General features: G+C 46.5%; 1 protein-coding gene across 4 annotated transcripts in view; it reads left to right on the forward strand.

The window, feature by feature from the left end:
- Positions 1 to 17,245, forward strand: part of MIGA2 (mitoguardin 2) — a 114,873-nt gene extending 97,628 nt beyond the window's left edge. For 3 of the 4 annotated variants that reach the window (XM_069237041.1, XM_069237043.1, XM_069237044.1), the window contains exons 14-16: positions 10,210 to 10,263; positions 11,172 to 11,288; positions 11,884 to 17,245. In XM_069237041.1, coding sequence (XP_069093142.1) covers positions 10,210 to 10,263; positions 11,172 to 11,288; positions 11,884 to 12,078 — 366 coding nt within the window. In that variant the 3' untranslated portion in view covers positions 12,079 to 17,245. Of the gene's footprint in view, positions 1 to 10,209; positions 10,264 to 10,802; positions 10,957 to 11,171; positions 11,289 to 11,883 lie in introns of those variants that run through there. The other variant, XM_069237045.1, reaches the window with a different exon arrangement.
- The last annotated feature ends 1,117 nt before the right edge of the window (positions 17,246 to 18,362 follow it).

An 18,362-nucleotide genomic window follows, 5' to 3' on the forward strand; every position in this document is an offset into this window, starting at 1 on the left:
CCAACCTTTGGAAGGTGGCAGGGGCATTCTTTAAACCAAAGGGCATAACAGTAAACTGATAATGCCCATCAGGTGTGGAGAATGCTGTTTTCTCTTTTGCTCCAGGTGCCATTTTTATTTGCCAGTACCCTGCTGTCAAGTCAAAGGTACTTAAGAATTTGGCAGCACCTAATTTGTCTATGAGCTCATCAGCTCTTGGAATTGGATGAGCATCTGTCTTGGTGACAGAATTGAGCCCTCTGTAGTCCACACAAAACCTCATCTCTTTCTTTCCATCTTTGGTGTGAGGTTTGGGGACTAAGACCACTGGGCTAGCCCAGGGGCTGTCAGAGCGCTCAATTACTCCCAATCCCAGCATCTTGTGGACTTCCACCTTGATGCTTTCCTTAACATGGTCAGACTGTCTAAAGATTTTGTTTTTGACAGGCATGCTGTCTCCTGTGTCCACATCATGGGTACACAGGTGTGTCTGACCAGGGGTTAAGGAGAAGAGTTCAGGAAACTGTTGTAGGACTCTCCTACAATCAGCTTGCTGTTGGCCAGAGAGGGTGTCTGAGTAGATCACTCCATCTACTGTGCCATCTTTTGGGTCTGATGACAGAAGATCAGGGAGAGGTTCACTCTCTGCCTCCTGATCCTCATCTGTTACCATCAACAGATTCACATCAGCCCTGTCATGGAAGAGCTTAAGGCGGTTCACATGGATCACCCTCTTGGGGCTCCTGCTTGTGCCCAGGTCCACCAGGTAGGTGACCTGACTCTTCCTTTCTAGCACTGGGTAAGGGCCACTCCATTTGTCCTGGAGTGCCCTGGGAGCCACAGGCTCCAGAACCCAGACTTTCTGCCCTGGTTGGAACTCAACCAGTGCAGCCTTTTGGTCATACCAAAACTTCTGGAGCTGTTGGCTGGCCTCAAGGTTTTTGGTTGCCTTTTCCATGTACTCTGCCATTCTAGAGCGAAGGCCAAGTACATAGTCCACTATGTCTTGTTTAGGCTCATGGAGAGGTCTCTCCCAGCCTTCTTTAACAAGAGCAAGTGGTCCCCTTACAGGATGCCCAAACAGAAGTTCAAAGGGTGAGAATCCTACTCCCTTCTGTGGCACCTCTCTGTAAGCGAAAAGCAGACATGGCAAGAGGACATCCCATCTCCTTTTGAGTTTTTCTGGGAGCCCCATGATCATGCCTTTTAATGTCTTGTTGAATCTCTCAACCAAGCCATTAGTTTGTGGATGGTATGGTGTAGTGAATTTATAAGTCACTCCACACTCATTCCACATGTGCTTTAGGTATGCTGACATGAAGTTGGTACCTCTGTCAGACACCACCTCCTTAGGGAAACCCACTCTGGTAAAGATACCAATGAGGGCCTTGGCTACTGCAGGGGCAGTAGTCGACCTAAGGGGAATAGCTTCAGGATACCTGGTAGCATGATCCACTACTACCAGGATATACATATTTCCTGAGGCTGTGGGAGGTTCTAGTGGACCAACTATGTCCACACCCACTCTTTCAAAGGGAACCCCCACCACTGGAAGTGGAATGAGGGGGGCCTTTGGATGCCCACCTGTCTTACCACTGGCTTGACAGGTGGGGCAGGAGAGGCAAAACTCCTTAACCATGTTGGACATATTGGGCCAGTAGAAGTGGTTGACTAACCTCTCCCACGTCTTGGTTTGTCCCAAATGTCCAGCAAGGGGAATGTCATGGGCCAATGTTAGGATGAACTTCCTGAACAGCTGAGGCACTACCACTCTCCTAGTGGCACCAGGTTTGGGGTCTCTGGCCTCAGTGTACAGGAGTCCATCTTCCCAATAGACCCTATGTGTTCCATTTTTCTTGCCTTTGGACTCTTCAGCAGCTTGCTGCCTAAGGCCTTCAAGAGAGGGACAGGTTTCTTGTCCCTTACACAGCTCCTCCCTTGAGGGTCCCCCTGGGCCTAAGAGCTCAACCTGATAAGGTTCAAGCTCCAAAGGCTCAGTTCCCTCAGAGGGCAGAACTTCTTCCTGAGAAGAGAGGTTCCCTTTCTTTTGCTGTGTTGCAGTTGGTTTCCCAACTGACTTTCCTGTTCTCTTGGTAGGCTGGGCCATTTTTCCAGACTCCAGCTCTACTTTTTCACCCTGTGCCTTGCATTGTGCTCTTGTTTTCACACACACCAGTTCAGGGATACCCAGCATTGCTGCATGGGTTTTTAGTTCTACCTCAGCCCATGCTGAGGACTCCAGGTCATTTCCAAGCAGACAGTCCACTGGGATATTTGAGGAGACCACCACCTGTTTCAGGCCATTGACCCCTCCCCATTCTAAAGTAACCATTGCCATGGGATGTACTTTTCTCTGATTGTCAGCGTTGGCGACTGTGTAAGTTTTTCCAGTCAGGTATTGGCCAGGGGAAACCAGTTTCTCTGTCACCATGGTGACACTGGCACCTGTATCCCTCAGGCCCTCTATTCTAGTCCCATTAATTAAGAGTTGCTGTCTGTATTTTTGCATGTTAGGCGGCCAGACAGCTAGTGTGGCTAAATCCACCCCACCCTCAGAAACTAGAGTAGCTTCAGTGTGGACCCTGATTTGCTCTGGGCACACTGTTGATCCCACTTGGAGACTAGCCATACCAGTGTTACCTGGATGGGAGTTTGGAGTGGAACCTTTCTTGGGACAGGCCTTGTCTCCAGTTTGGTGTCCATGCTGTTTACAGCTATGACACCAGGCCTTTTTGGGATCAAAGTTTTTACCCTTGTACCCATTGTTTTGTGAAGAGGCTCTGGGCCCACCCTCCTGTGCAGGTTTTTGGGGGCCTGTAGAAGACTCTTTACTATTTTTAGTTTTGGTTGTCTCATCACCCTTCCCCTGGGGAGTCTTTGTGACCCCTTTCTTTTGGTCACCCCCTGTTGAAGTCTTGGACACCCTTGTCTTGACCCAATGGTCCGCCTTCTTTCCCAATTCTTGGGGAGAAATTGGTCCTAGGTCTACCAGATGCTGATGCAGTTTATCATTGAAACAATTACTCAATAGGTGTTCTTTCACAAATAAATTGTACAGCCCATCATAATTACTTACACCACTGCCTTGAATCCAACCATCTAGTGTTTTCACTGAGTAGTCAACAAAGTCAACCCAGGTCTGGCTCGAGGATTTTTGAGCCCCCCTGAACCTAATCCTGTACTCCTCAGTGGAGAATCCAAAGCCCTCAATCAGGGTACCCTTCATGAGGTCATAAGATTCTGCATCTTTTCCAGAGAGTGTGAGGAGTCTATCCCTACACTTTCCAGTGAACATTTCCCAAAGGAGAGCACCCCAGTGAGATCTGTTCACTTTTCTGGTTACACAAGCCCTCTCAAAAGCTGTGAACCATTTGGTGATGTCATCACCATCTTCATATTTTGTCACAATCCCTTTGGGGATTTTTAACATGTCAGGAGAATCTCTGACCCTATTTATATTGCTGCCACCATTGATGGGTCCTAGGCCCATCTCTTGTCTTTCCCTTTCTATGGCTAGGAGCTGTCTCTCTAAAGCCAATCTTCTGGCCATCCTGGCTAACAGGAGGTCATCTTCACTGAGAGCATCCTCAGTGATTTCAGAAATGTGGGACCCTCCTGTGAGGGACTCACTATTTCTGACTAACACATTTGGAGACAGGACTTGAGGGGTCCTGTTCTCCCTATTTAGGACTGGAGGAGGGACATTGGCCTCCAAGTCACTAATTTCTTCCTCTGTGAGGTCATCATCAGAGGGGTTGGCTTTTTCAAACTCTGCCAACAGCTCCTGGAGCTGAATTTTGGTAGGTCTGGAGCCAATGGTTATTTTCTTTATATTACAGAGAGACCTTAGCTCCCTCATCTTAAGATGGAGGTAAGGTGTGGTGTCGAGTTCCACCACCTGCATCTCTGTATCAGACATTATTCTGCTAAGAGTTGGAATATTTTTTAAAGAATCTAAAACTGTTTCTAGAATCTAATTTCAAACTTTTAACAAACTTTTAAACTCTAAAAGACAATGCTAAACAGGGACTTAACACACAAGGCCCTAGCAGGACTTTTAAGAATTTAGAAAAATTTCAAATTGCAAAAATGAATTTCTAATGACAATTTTGGAATTTGTCGTGTGATCAGGTATTGGCTGAGTAGTCCAGCAAATGCAAAGTCTTGTACCCCACCGCTGATCCACCAATGTAGGAAGTTGGCTCTGTATGCACTATTTCAAAGTAAGGAATAGTATGCACAGAGTCCAAGGGTTCCCCTTAGAGGTAAGATAGTGGCAAAAAGAGATAATACTAATGCTCTATTTTGTGGTAGTGTGGTCGAGCAGTAGGCTTATCCAAGGAGTAGTGTTAAGCATTTGTTGTACATACACATAGACAATAAATGAGGTACACACACTCAGAGACAAATCCAGCCAATAGGTTTTTGTATAGAAAAATATCTTTTCTTAGTTTATTTTAAGAACCACAGGTTCAAATTCTACATGTAATATCTCATTCGAAAGGTATTGCAGGTAAGTACTTTAGGAACTTCAAATCATCGAAATTGCATGTATACTTTTCAAGTCATTCACAAATAGCTGTTTTAAAAGTGGACACTTAGTGCAATTTTCACAGTTCCTAGGGGAGGTAAGTATATGTTAGGTTAACCAGGTAAGTAAGACACTTACAGGGCTTAGTTCTTGGTCCAAGGTAGCCCACCGTTGGGGGTTCAGAGCAACCCCAAAGTCACCGCACCAGCAGCTCAGGGCCGGTCAGGTGCAGAGTTCAAAGTGGTGCCCAAAACACATAGGCTAGAATGGAGAGAAGGGGGTGCCCCGGTTCCGGTCTGCTTGCAGGTAAGTACCCGCGTCTTCGGAGGGCAGACCAGGGGGGTTTTGTAGGGCACCGGGGGGGACACAAGCCCACACAGAAATTTCACCCTCAGCAGCGCGGGGGCGGCCGGGTGCAGTGTAGAAACAAGCGTCGGGTTCGCAATGTTAGTCTATGAGAGATCTCGGGATCTCTTCAGCGCTGCAGGCAGGCAAGGGGGGGGTTCCTCGGGGAAACCTCCACTTGGTCAAGGGAGAGGGACTCCTGGGGGTCACTCCTCCAGTGAAAGTCCGGTCCTTCAGGTCCTGGGGGCTGCGGGTGCAGGGTCTCTCCCAGGTGTCGGGACTTGGGATTCAAAGAGTCGCGGTCAGGGGAAGCCTCGGGATTCCCTCTGCAGGCGGCGCTGTGGGGGCTCAGGGGGGACAGGTTTTTGTACTCACAGTCTTAGAGTAGTCCTGGGGTCCCTCCTGAGGTGTTGGATCGCCACCAGCCGAGTCGGGGTCGCCGGGTGCAGTGTTGCAAGTCTCACGCTTCTTGCGGGGAGCTTGCAGGGTTCTTTAAAGCTGCTGGAAACAAAGTTGCAGCTTTTCTTGGAGCAGGTCCGCTGTCCTCGGGAGTTTCTTGTCTTTTCGAAGCAGGGGCAGTCCTCAGAGGATGTCGAGGTCGCTGGTCCCTTTGGAAGGCGTCGCTGGAGCAGGATCTTTGGAAGGCAGGAGACAGGCCGGTGAGTTTCTGGAGCCAAGGCAGTTGTCGTCTTCTGGTCTTCCTCTGCAGGGGTTTTTCAGCTAGGCAGTCCTTCTTCTTGTAGTTGCAGGAATCTAATTTTCTAGGGTTCAGGGTAGCCCTTAAATACTAAATTTAAGGGCGTGTTTAGGTCTGGGGGGTTAGTAGCCAATGGCTACTAGCCCTGAGGGTGGGTACACCCTCTTTGTGCCTCCTCCCAAAGGGAGGGGGTCACAATCCTAACCCTATTGGGGGAATCCTCCATCTGCAAGATGGAGGATTTCTAAAAGTCAGAGTCACCTCAGCTCAGGACACCTTAGGGGCTGTCCTGACTGGCCAGTGACTCCTCCTTGTTGCTTTCTTTGTTCCCTCCAGCCTTGCCGCCAAAAGTGGGGGCCGTGGCCGGAGGGGGCGGGCAACTCCACTAAGCTGGAGTGCCCTGCTGGGCTGTGACAAAGGGGTGAGCCTTTGAGGCTCACCGCCAGGTGTTACAGCTCCTGCCTGGGGGAGGTGTTAGCATCTCCACCCAGTGCAGGCTTTGTTACTGGCCTCAGAGTGACAAAGGCACTCTCCCCATGGGGCCAGCAACATGTCTCTGGTGTGGCAGGCTGCTGGAACTAGTCAGCCTACACAGACAGTCGGTTAAGTTTCAGGGGGCACCTCTAAGGTGCCCTCTGTGGTGTATTTTACAATAAACTGTACACTGGCATCAGTGTGCATTTATTGTGCTGAGAAGTTTGATACCAAACTTCCCAGTTTTCAGTGTAGCCATTATGGTGCTGTGGAGTTCGTGTTTGACAGACTCCCAGACCATATACTCTTATGGCTACCCTGCACTTACAATGTCTAAGGTTTTGTTTAGACACTGTAGGGGTACCATGCTCATGCACTGGTACCCTCACCTATGGTATAGTGCACCCTGCCTTAGGGCTGTAAGGCCTGCTAGAGGGGTGTCTTACCTATACTGCATAGGCAGTGAGAGGCTGGCATGGCACCCTGAGGGGAGTGCCATGTCGACTTACTCGTTTTGTCCTCACTAGCACACACAAGCTGGCAAGCAGTGTGTCTGTGCTGAATGAGAGGTCTCCAGGGTGGCATAAGACATGCTGCAGCCCTTAGAGACCTTCCTTGGCATCAGGGCCCTTGGTACTAGAAGTACCAGTTACAAGGGACTTATCTGGATGCCAGGGTCTGCCAATTGTGGATACAAAAGTACAGGTTAGGGAAAGAACACTGGTGCTGGGGCCTGGTTAGCAGGCCTCAGCACACTTTCAATTGTAAACATAGCATCAGCAAAGGCAAAAAGTCAGGGGGCAACCATGCCAAGGAGGCATTTCCTTACACATAGCCATTGTCCCAAACGCAAGATTACACATGCGGCCCTTACAGCAGTGCCTAGCAACACAATGGACACAAGCACAGGGTCAACTTCAAGATCTAGTGTTGATAGACCGCCAAACACACACCTCGCTTCAATGGTGGAATCCTATAAATTTAAACCAAGGGCGACCTTTCCAAGACCCAGTGCCTCAATACGTGATCACAACAGATGCTTCCATGGTAGGGTGGGGAGCACATCTCGACCAACACAACATCCAGGGACAATGGGACACTCAGCAAAAACAACTTCATATAAATCAACTAGAACTACTAGCAGTGTTTCTAGCATTGAAAGCATGTCAACCACTAATAGCCCACAAACACATTCTTGTCAAAACAGACAACATGACAACAATGTATTATCTAAACAAGCAGGGAGGGACACACTCATCACAGCTGTGTCTCTTAGCACAAAAGATTTGGCATTGGGCGAATCACAATCACATTTGTCTAATAGCGCAATACATCCCAGGAATTCAAAACCAGTTAGCCGACAATCTCAGTCGAGATCACCAACAGATCCACGAATGGGAAATTCATCCCCAGATACTACAAACCTACTTCCAAAACTGGGGAACACCGCAAATAGACCTATTTGCAACAAAAGAATACGCAAAATGCCAAAACTTCGCATCCAGGTACCCACACCCTCACTCCAAGGACAATGCGTTATGGATGAGTTGGTCAGGGATATTTGCTTACGCTTTTCCCCCTCTCCCACTCCTTCCGTATCTAGTAAACAAACTGAGTCAAAACAAACTCAAACTAATACTAATAGCACTAACTTGGGCACGACAACCTTGGTACACAACACTACTAGACCTGTCAGTAGTGCCTCATATCAAGCTACCAAACAGACCATATCTGTTAACTCAACACAAACAACAGATCAGACACCCGAATCCAGCATCGCTCAATCTAGCAATCTGGCTCCTGAAGTCTTAGAATTTGGACATCTAGACCTTACACAAGAATGTATGGAGGTCATCAAACAGGCTAGGAAACCTACTGCAAGACATTGCTACGCAAATAAATGGAAACGATTTGTTTATTACTGTCATAATAATCAAATTCAACCATTACACGCATCCACGAAAAACATTGTAAGCTACTTACTACACTTACAAAAGTCTAAGTTAGCTTTTTCATCCATTAAAATACATCTGACAGCAATTTCTGCCTATCTGCAAATTACACGTTCAACATCACTATTTAGAATCCCAGTCATAAAAGCATTTATGGAGGGTCTAAAAAGGATCATTCCCCCAAGAACACCACCAGTTCCTTCATGGAACCTCAATATTGTATTAACACGACTCATGGGTCCACCATTTGAACCCATGCACTCTTGTGAGATGCAATACTTAACATGGAAAGTAGCCTTCCTAATAGCGATCACATCTCTTAGAAGAGTAAGTGAAATACAAGCCTTTACCATACAGGAACCCTTTATACAAATACACAAACAAAGTGGTTCTACGCACAAATCCCAAATTTTTACCAAAAGTTATATCACCCTTCCACTTAAATCAAACAGTGGAACTCCCAGTCTTTTTTCCAGAACCAGACTTTGTAGCTGAAAGAGCATTACATACATTAGACATAAAAAGAGCACTAATGTATTACATTGATAGAACCAAACAATTTCGCAAAACAAAACAATTGTTTGTACCTTTTCAAAAACCTCATGCAGGAAATCCAATATCCAAACAAGGCACTGCCAGATTAATAGTTAAGTGTATTCAAACCTGTTATGTTAAAGCAAAGAGACAACTGCCTATTACACCAAAGGCGCACTCCACTAGAAAGAAAGGTGCCACCATGGCCTTTCTAGGAAATATACCAATGACAGAAATCTGTAAGGCAGCCATATGGTCTACGCCTCATACATTCACTAAACATTACTGTGTGGATGTGTTAACAACACAACAAGCTACAGTGGGTCAAGCTGTACTACGAACATTATTTCAAACAACTTCAACTCCTACAGGCTAGACCACCGCTTTTGGGGAGATAACTGCTTACTAGTCTATGCACAGCATGTGTATCTGCAGATACACATGCCATCGAACGGAAAATGTCACTTACCCAGTGTACATCTGTTCGTGGCATGAGACACTGCAGATTCACATGCGCCCTCCCACCTCCCCGGGAGCCTGTAGCCGTTATAAGTTGATAAAAATAAACTTGTAAATATATATATCACTTTTAGACACATTATGTACATACATACTTACTGCTTTGCATGGGCACTATTACTATATACACAACTCCTACCTCACCCTCTGCGGGGAAAACAATCTAACATGGAGTCGACGCCCATGCGCAATGGAGCCAAAAGGGGAGGAGTCCCTCGATCTCTTGACTCGAAAAGACTTCTTCAAAGAAAAACAACTTGTAACACTCCAAGCCCAACACTAGATGGCGGGATATGCACAGCATGTGAATCTGCAGCGTCTCATGCCACGAACAGATGTACACTGGGTAAGTGACATTTTCCATTTATAGCAAGGGACATGCATGCTCAAGGTAATACAGTTGCATCTTCCTGTTTTGATACCCTGAAGATGCTCAAGAAGATCAAGTGGCTACCATTCAACTCCAGCAAAATGGCCACCTAAACCCTTATCCCCAGTAGATGCGAGTACTGGAACATCCTATACAGAGGAATAAACAACCTACTCATGAAACGACTCCAGACCATCCAGGACGGGTGCACTATAAAAATACAGGTAATGTAACAGGTTTTGACGGCAGATAGGGGGTCTTTTCCGTTTAGTGCTTTTTGCATGATAGAGTACACTGGATTTTATCCTTGGCTGTACAGGGAAGACATTTCCAGGTGGGTGACATGAGCACATACTTTGAGGTTAAAGGATGTTCTTGGGCTTGCTTTTGAATTCTTTGAAGTTTATGGATTTGGGATTTTTGGAGACCAGCACAGAGAGCTTTGTAGTAATCCAGTCTTAAAAGGATTAGTGCGCTTGTCAGTTTGATAAGATGTGAACACTAGGGTATGAGAAGGATTTTTCTAAACAAATGTAACTGGAGGTTAGGGGTTTTTGATGTGTTAAAGGTTAATGTTTGTTTGCATGGAATCAAAGAGGGCATCCGTAGTCTAGCAGTCTTCTCAAACCGTGGGTTTTCAATTAGGATAGTTGTCTTTGGCGTGTCTTATCACTGAATGAGCAAAGCCTGGCCGTGCTCATAAACCACAGTGTGAGGAATCATGAATTGACAGTTGATGGTGTAAATGAGACGTACCAACTGGGCCTTTTCAGAGCGGCCCTAACCTATTTCTTTTGGTTTGTTACAGGCCCTGGCCACAGCCTGCTGGTCGGTTTTGAAAGCGAAAAGACGACTTCTTATGGTAAGTTGAACTGACCTAGGAACCTCCTGGGCTAGAGCCTTTTTTGTGCTAAAAAGCATAGAGATCTGCTTTGAAGAAGCGGGGGGAGGGAGACAGTGGTAACTTGTGCCAGGCCTGTAAGACGTCCTGGCAAGTAAACCTTGTGTTTGCTCATCTAACAACAGAATGCAGACTTCCACCCTGGCTCAGTGTCCCACATTGATCCCTCCTTCATCGACGTCTGAGGAGAATCCTATTCTGACTCCGATGTCAGACCCTAAACCAGCATGGGCTGGACCCCGACCAAGGTTTTGCTCTGACTCTGCTGTGCCACACCCGGCCCCCATTCAATCCAATTGTGGCCCTGTGCTCTGAGGCTCAACTCTTCTTTTTGACTGTGACCAGTGCTTGCCACCACTCAGAGAGGATGATGGTGGGTGTGAGGATGATGCTTCAAACTCCCCCCACCCCTTTTTTATGATGATGATGATCTTTACATGGATGTACGGGAGGCCAGTGGGCTTGATACTTCCTGATACAAGGTTGAATTCTCCTCTTAGGCTCACTACGGAAGAGTGCTTCCGCTGCTATGGTAATTCGAAGAGCAGCTGAGGTTCTAGACCTACAGTTGCCTTCACTTGAAGTCAAGACAGATGTCCCCATGGACATGGAGTTGAAGAGGATTGAGGCATTCAGAAAACAAAGGTTCTCCTCAGCAAGCCTAGCATTGAGGTCAGTCATTGTTATTTGTTTATTGGGCTGATATTTGCACGCCCTCTGGGACACAGCCAGTGTGATGTCAAAAGGTCCCAGAAGAACATTGGTCCAGATCAAACCATCTAAGACAGTCATGATATGGCCAGATATGTGATTTGTGCTGGCTGTGGGATGGTCTTCCGTAATAAGTTAACTTCTTTCCTCTTTTGCAGGTTCCTGATGGTTTTATTTCTCATTTTTACTCCGTATCGGAGCATGTCAGCCCCGTCCTGGCCTTTGGTTTTTTGGGACCAAAACAGCACCTATTGGAGATCTGTTCGTTCTTCAAAGTAAGATTTGACTTTACTGACTAGGAGGGCATACATGCTGTTATTGGTGTAGAAGTGCAGTGGCTCTGCGGCCCGTTGGTGTTGGAGACTCATGGCATCCCAATTATGACCATCTTTTACTGCCCAAGGAGAAGGAGGGCATTTCTTACTTGCATTAGCGCACAGGTACCCTTGCTCCACTGTGGGGATTCTAACAACTTTGATAATAATGCATCATGTGAGAGATAGTCTTCTTCCCCTAATTTATTCTGTACCAGCATTGGGTGGTGCTGTGTAATGGGTGGTGCTGCGTAATGGGTGGTGCTGCGCAGTAGGGTGCATCTGGACACAAGGGGGCAGTGTTATGCAGTAGGGCGCAACACTTTGGATGTTCATTGCAGATGTTCCCGGTGCATTCATTTCTGTTGGGCACCTAGAAAGAGCAAACTCTGGCCTGGGGTAAGCGCAGACTACATTGTGCCCAGTCCTAGCCTTTCCTATTAAAGTTACATATTCATCTTTTGTGTCTGGCTGGTTTAGCATTTCTAATCTAAGAATTCTCTTTGGAAGCCAGACAGAGAGATTTTCTGACATGTTGTCCTCTCTTCTTTCACAGCACCAGATCATCCAGTACTTGAAGGACATGTTTGACCTCGATAAGGTGAGATATACCACAGTGCAGTCGCTGGCTTTGGACATCATGCAGCTCTCTCGTAGACGCAGCGAGATTCTTCTGGGGTACCTGGGTACAGAACACCCAGCTGAGATGAATGGCTCTTTGCCCACACAAGAGGTACCCAGACTGATCTGACCCAAAGTGGGCGCAGACACAAGTGTGCACTTAATGCCCAACAGACTCTACTGAGATGGTCCCAGACTGGAATTGCTGTGAGGCAGCCAGTGGTGGAAGCAGGAGCTGCTGCTCCTGCACTCAGACTTTATTTTAATCTTTTTTTTAAAATCATTAATCATGAAGTCGGTGCTGGGTGGCCCATGCACCTGGGAGGAGCACTCTACAGTTGGACCGCCGAGGGGTTACTGTAGGTGCCAGTCACTGGAGCACTGGTTCCACCTCACAGATTGTAACTTTGTGTACTGCGTTCGAGCCAGTCATGGCCATCCGTCGGTGTCCTTTGTATTGCGACCAGTTTCTTCCTGGAGCTTAGCTTCTAAGTGAGGAAGAGATGACGAATGAATGACCCTGAAATGTGAAGACTGCACTTTTTCATCATGGCCTGGGACAGGACTGATTGCTGCTTGTCGAGTGGCACTTACTGAATCCACAGGAGAAGTGGCATTAGCAGTTGTGTCGCCTTGAGCTCTATTCTCAATCTCAACCACTGGTGCAACCAAAACTGCGTGCAACAGGTCTCTTGCAAGGATTATGCAGTGCTGTGCCAAAGTGATCACCCTGCTCTCACATGCCTTTTCTGAAATTAGGTCGCTCGCAGTGTGAACAGACATTGCACATTTTTATCTTTTCCTCAAGAGAACTTAAAATGAGGGCGACTTTCCCACTAAACCATGTGTTTCCTCAAAGGTGGAAGAAAATACCATAAACAAATTTGGTGATTTTTTTTTCAGTTGAAGTTGCAGGGCAAACAAAACCTCCCAAAGAGCTTATTTTGGGCTGTTATTCATGGTTTGTCAAAACTTTAATCGTATTTGTCTTGTTTTGTAAGCCGTAGAGTATGCTCTACATATAGGCACTACTTCGTAAAGAAAACGTTTTGGCTAAGTCTCGGCCCCACGGGGGCTTCTCCTTCGCAATGGCAAAGGAGCATCTCCCGTGGCTAAGCCAGGAGCTGAAAAATAAAACAATATTTCTTTATCGGTCTTTCAGCTGCTGGCTCAGCTGGCAGTGTGTTAAGGGAGGGGCGGGGAGTGGAATCTGTGCACTAAGTGCGCATGTGTGTTTGGCCGTCTGTCTCAGGCCGGCCGAAAATACATCCGCACTTCGGTTTCTCCAACCCAGCTGTGTTACACAGCTGTGATGGAGAAACTCCACAGACTCCCACGCAGTGTCTGAACGGCAGACCAAGTCGCTCAGACAATCCTGTTGCTGCTTTCATGTTAGGATAAGCATGAGAGCAGCACCAGGATTGCTGGGGAGCCTGTGCTTTTGGTGTCCCAGCATTCACTGGGACACCAAAAGAGGAGCGAGGTGACGGGAAGAGGCAAGTTCTTCTTTTTTTTTTTTTTTTTTCTTTTTTTTTTTTATTCCCTCCCCTTGAGATTTGCCACTGAACCCCCACCCTATACTCCGTGTGGTTTGCTGTGCCCAATCATAGAAGGCCTCTCTAAAGAATTATCTTGTAGCTCTGGAATGAAGTTTATGCGTGCATCATTCCTTTAAAATGTATCATTCAAAGGAAGGAAATAGCGAGTTCTTGGTGCACGCCTACAAGAGAATGGCTATACAGTTTTAAAGATTGAAGAGCAGGAAATCCACCAGACAAAGTTCTTCTCTGTTTGTCTCCAGTCACCCTCTCCCAGTCCTGGAATGTGGGATTAACCGGAACCAGCCATTCGACAGGCTGTTCTTGACTCACAGCTTTTTCTGTGCTGTGTGGATCTGGTCTCTTCTCTGGTCCCCCGGGTGGTCTGCATCAGTCAGCGACCATAGGGACTAGACATATACAGTGAGCCAATATCAGGGCCTGTGGCCACAGTATCCGAGACAAAAGTTTGCTTTGTAATGCTGGAGACAGAGGCTGGTCCACAGTAGATGGGTCAGGAGCGTGTTCTTGAATATCTCAGGTTAATGGCTGAGCACCCTACTTCTCCCTGGGCCAGGCTCCAGTTTCAGGGGTTAGGCCTGTGTCATGTCATTGACCTTACCCTGCAGTTCATTACAGGAAAGAGATACTTGTGACATAATGTCAGTACCAAGGTCTGTGCACCATACCAGGGGTAGGCATCAGGGGTGAGCAACCACCCAATTAAGTTGTGTTTGTTGCCACCCAACAGTCTTCAAGTCCATTGATGTCTCAGCATTGTGAATCTGAACTATTAATGAGGAATTTAAAAATAGCAATACCAGCTAGAATGTAAAAATGACCAACCCATTCACAAAAGATTACATTGCCTCAGTCAAGCTAGTGTCCGCCTGTACAAGAGATGTTTTTTAACTGGTCCTTCTACGTATGATGGTTTCTTGTTTAAGTCACATATGGTCTGGTCCCTGGATGGGAGGGTGTAGAGATGACCCACAAATAAAAATGGGCGTTTGGCATGATATCCAACCCCCTCCCCCTTCCCCCCCACCACCACCACCACACCCAGATGGCTGCTCATCTGAGAGTGCTACAAATGCTGCAAAAGCTCACGTAGGCCTTGGGTTCAGGGACTAATCAAGGTGTGAAATGCAGGTGCCATTAGTAAACCTATTTAAAAACTTCTGATCTATAAGGTCATGTCTAAAGTGCCACCACTTTTATACTGTGGCTTTACTTTGCACTTTACCTTTGAGAAATTCTTGAAGGTGAGAAACAAGAATGGTAGTTCCCCAGTCACACTACGTATGAACCTGTTGTGTCTGATGGTTTCTTTCTACAGGGCAGTAAGTGGTCTGTACATCATGATAACTTTATCTTTTCAACTGCACTTCACAGTGGATATATTTTTTCCCATTCATTATTTGCTCACTGTAGCAGTTTACGTCCTAGGGAGATATTTAAAGCAAACTGCTGAGTGCTAACCAGCCAAGTACATGTGAAAATGGTTGTATAAATTCTCTGACTGTTTTTCGGGAATGTTTTTACACACTTTATTTTTTATGTATTTATTTATCATGTTATGCGGCACAATGTAAAAGATGAGAACTTTGTTGACACTTGGCCCTCCCTGTGTGACCCATGAGGGGCCCTAAGTAAAAAGAAGTAGCCAGATGGTGCGCTGGGTAGACCCACTCTTGTGGGACACTCAGTAGATTGATGCCAGGTGGATGGTTAGAGATGGTGGAATTAAACCTTTCCTGGTGGGGCTTTGATAGACCTTCTCTTGGGGAGGGGAAATGTTGGATGGACCTGTCCTACCGTGGCTTGGATGAGCCTTGCAGAGGGGCTTGGAAAGACCTGCCCGAAGGTGCTTGGATGCAACTTTACTGGAGGGGCATGAATAACACGTTTCTGGGGGTGGAGGTGGAAGCTGGATGGACTGTTCCTGGAGGAGCTTGGTTAGAACTTTCCGGAGAAGCCTTGATGTACTTACCCCGGTGGGGTTGTATATATAGACCTGCCCCACTTGTGGTGGTGTGTATAGTATTGCCCTAGTGGTGGTGGGGGGTGGCTTATAGACCTGCCCCTGTGGTGTTATGTGTACAAACCTGTCCCATTTGGGTTTTGTTCACAAACCTGCCCTGGTCGGCTGGTGTGTACATATTGCCCCGGTGAGGTAGTGTGTATAGACCTGCCCCGGTAAGCCTGTGTATACAAACTGCACAGATGGAATATTGTGTATAGACGTTTTGCATGGACCTGGCCCGGTGGGGCTGTGTGTATACGTCTGCCCTGGCGGGGGCGGGGGCAGAAAGAAGATGGTGGCAGGGGAAGAGGACAGGGGGGCGAATGCCCCTGTGGGGTTGTGTGTATAAACCTCCGCCTGTCTGGTTCTGTATACAAACCTGCCCTTACATTCAGTGGGATATTCTGAATAGACCTGCCCTGGTGGGGTTTTGTATAGACCTGCCTTAGAAGGGGCTGCTTACATCTCCAGTGGGCCTTAATAAACATGCCTTCTTGCAGCATGGGGAAAAACTCTCTGGTGGAAAAACCTGGATAGACCCGTGCTGGTGAGGCTGTGCAGAAAATGCTTCAAGAATGGGAGTTCTATGTATCCTAATGTAGCGCTAGATGAGCCGTCGGATTAAGGTTTCTGTAAAGACCCATCTTTTTAATGGCCCTGGATAGATTAGTCAAAGCAAAGGACCTCAATTGATCAATGTTGGTGGAACCCGTGTGCATCCCAAATGGAGAAGCTGGTCTGGGTGTGCGCTTTGCAAATACTGACCAGGGCGGGGGTCCCATTGATAGGCCAGTTTGACCCTGGGTTGACCTGTCCAGATACAGGACCGAAATAGATACTAACTGTGCAGGAATCTGAGATAGTAACACTGTGCAAGGTCTATTTGAGTCCGTTCCTTGTCCTTTCTGAATGTCATCCTGGTGGAGCTTGCTCCAAATACATTTCCTTTTTTGTTGTTGGTTGCACTTTTTCAGTTTATGGAATATAAACACAATTGAGGCTAGTAGGAACCATTTTAGATAAAAATGCAAGGTGCGCGTGTGTGTGTTGCGGGATATGCTTGAATCGAGTATTCGGGAGAGTGCTATTACAAGTGTTGAGTTAAGCAGACAATGACGTTTAATTACCTGTGCAAGATATGGGAGGGGAATGTGAGCAAACAAATGTTGTGTTCTAATCCCAACCCTTCTTCAACCTCCAAAAGAAATAAATGCATTGGATCTAACTGAACTTTTATTTGTGCTGCAAGAAGTTATAATGCCACTCTACAATGAGTTATTGATGGATGCTGCTGGCAACGCAAACTTTTCTGTCCCACACTGACCCTCATCAGCTGACTAATCTGATACCACCTTACATGATTTCAAGGAGCAGCCAAACTGTGGAGTCCTACATTAACTAGAGCGGACCACTATGAAAGACTGATCTGAAAACTGAATGGCACATAGGATGGAGGGCTTATGTGGATGGAAAGTGGTGATGTATGGCTAAAGTCTCTGGGGCCTCATATAAATGTGGCTCTCGCCATACTACACCTGCTTCTCACGGGAGTCCCTACATTTCATCCTGACTGCAAACTGTTCTCTGAATGTTCTGGTGCACCCTGGAGGGCTAACTCAGTCCTCTTCTCAGGAACAGGGTGTTTGTTTTTAAATGTGTAGTTCGGTGCTGACTGGTCCTCAGGTTTCTCTTTCATGTGGCACTTGCATTAAATTACATTTAAAATCTCCAAATGTGTCTGCTTTCTGACTTTGTCCTTGTCTCTGGTTGTTCTTGCATGTCTGACCAAAATGCACTTGTGGATGTTGCTGAGGTCTGATTTTAGGTTGAAGCCTACCAGACAGTGCATCTGTCTGGTTTGCTAAAGACATCTTGGGGACATTCAAAAAGCTTCCCTGGGAACACATTCCATCAGTTGCTTATATTGGCTTTGTGGTTTGTAACTTACATTTTCTGGCTTTCTATTTGCTGGCTTTATTTGTTTTAGGCTGTCCATCTTTAGTTAGGCTCTCCCGTGGAGCATAGCCGATTTACCATCGTCCCTTGTATTCTTCCACAAATACTTGCTTTTTGTAAACAGGCCTTTACGTTTTGTTTTTTTCTCATCATATTTGCTGTGCATTCAATGACGGAGGTCATTTCAGACACTGTCTTCCAAGGGAGCTTGGTGTTTACTTTTCGTTCTAAAGTGAGAGGCTTTAGGTGACAGTCCTACTGGGGCTATGAAAGAAAAGGTTTTTTTCTAGCACACAAAAACAAAATTGGTGTTTGTAAATGAACTGTGAAGATCTTTCAGAATACATCCGAAATGGGAAAACACAAATGAAGTACATGTTTAAGAAATTTTGAAGTGTGGTAGAAACAAATATTTTAATACAATCAACAAATCCGTACACTAGGTGATGCCATTTCCACGTATTATAGTTTGTGCACTTTATAGTTTTATCAGTAAAACTGTGTGTTCAAATCTAATGGTCTTTTCAATTGAAAATGTATTGTATGTAATGTTTGTTTGCTACCACACCATGCATACTCCACACTACGCCACTCCAGTACACTCTAATCCCCTACACTCTACTCCCCTCTATGCCCCTCCACACCTCTCTACGACATGTCGCTCCATGACACTCTTCAACTTTACAACACTCCTATCCCCTCTACGACACGCCACTGCACTCTACGACACATCTTCCACTCTGCGCCATGACACTGTACGAAACAACACTCTGACGTAACACTCTACTCCATTCTGACACTTTACTCCACTCTACACCACTCCACTCTGACACTTTACTCCACTCTACGCCTCTACTCTGACATTCTACTCCACTCTATGCCACTCTCCTCCAC

Source organism: Pleurodeles waltl, chromosome 6 (assembly GCF_031143425.1).
Source record: "Pleurodeles waltl isolate 20211129_DDA chromosome 6, aPleWal1.hap1.20221129, whole genome shotgun sequence".
NCBI lineage: Eukaryota > Metazoa > Chordata > Amphibia > Caudata > Salamandridae > Pleurodeles > Pleurodeles waltl.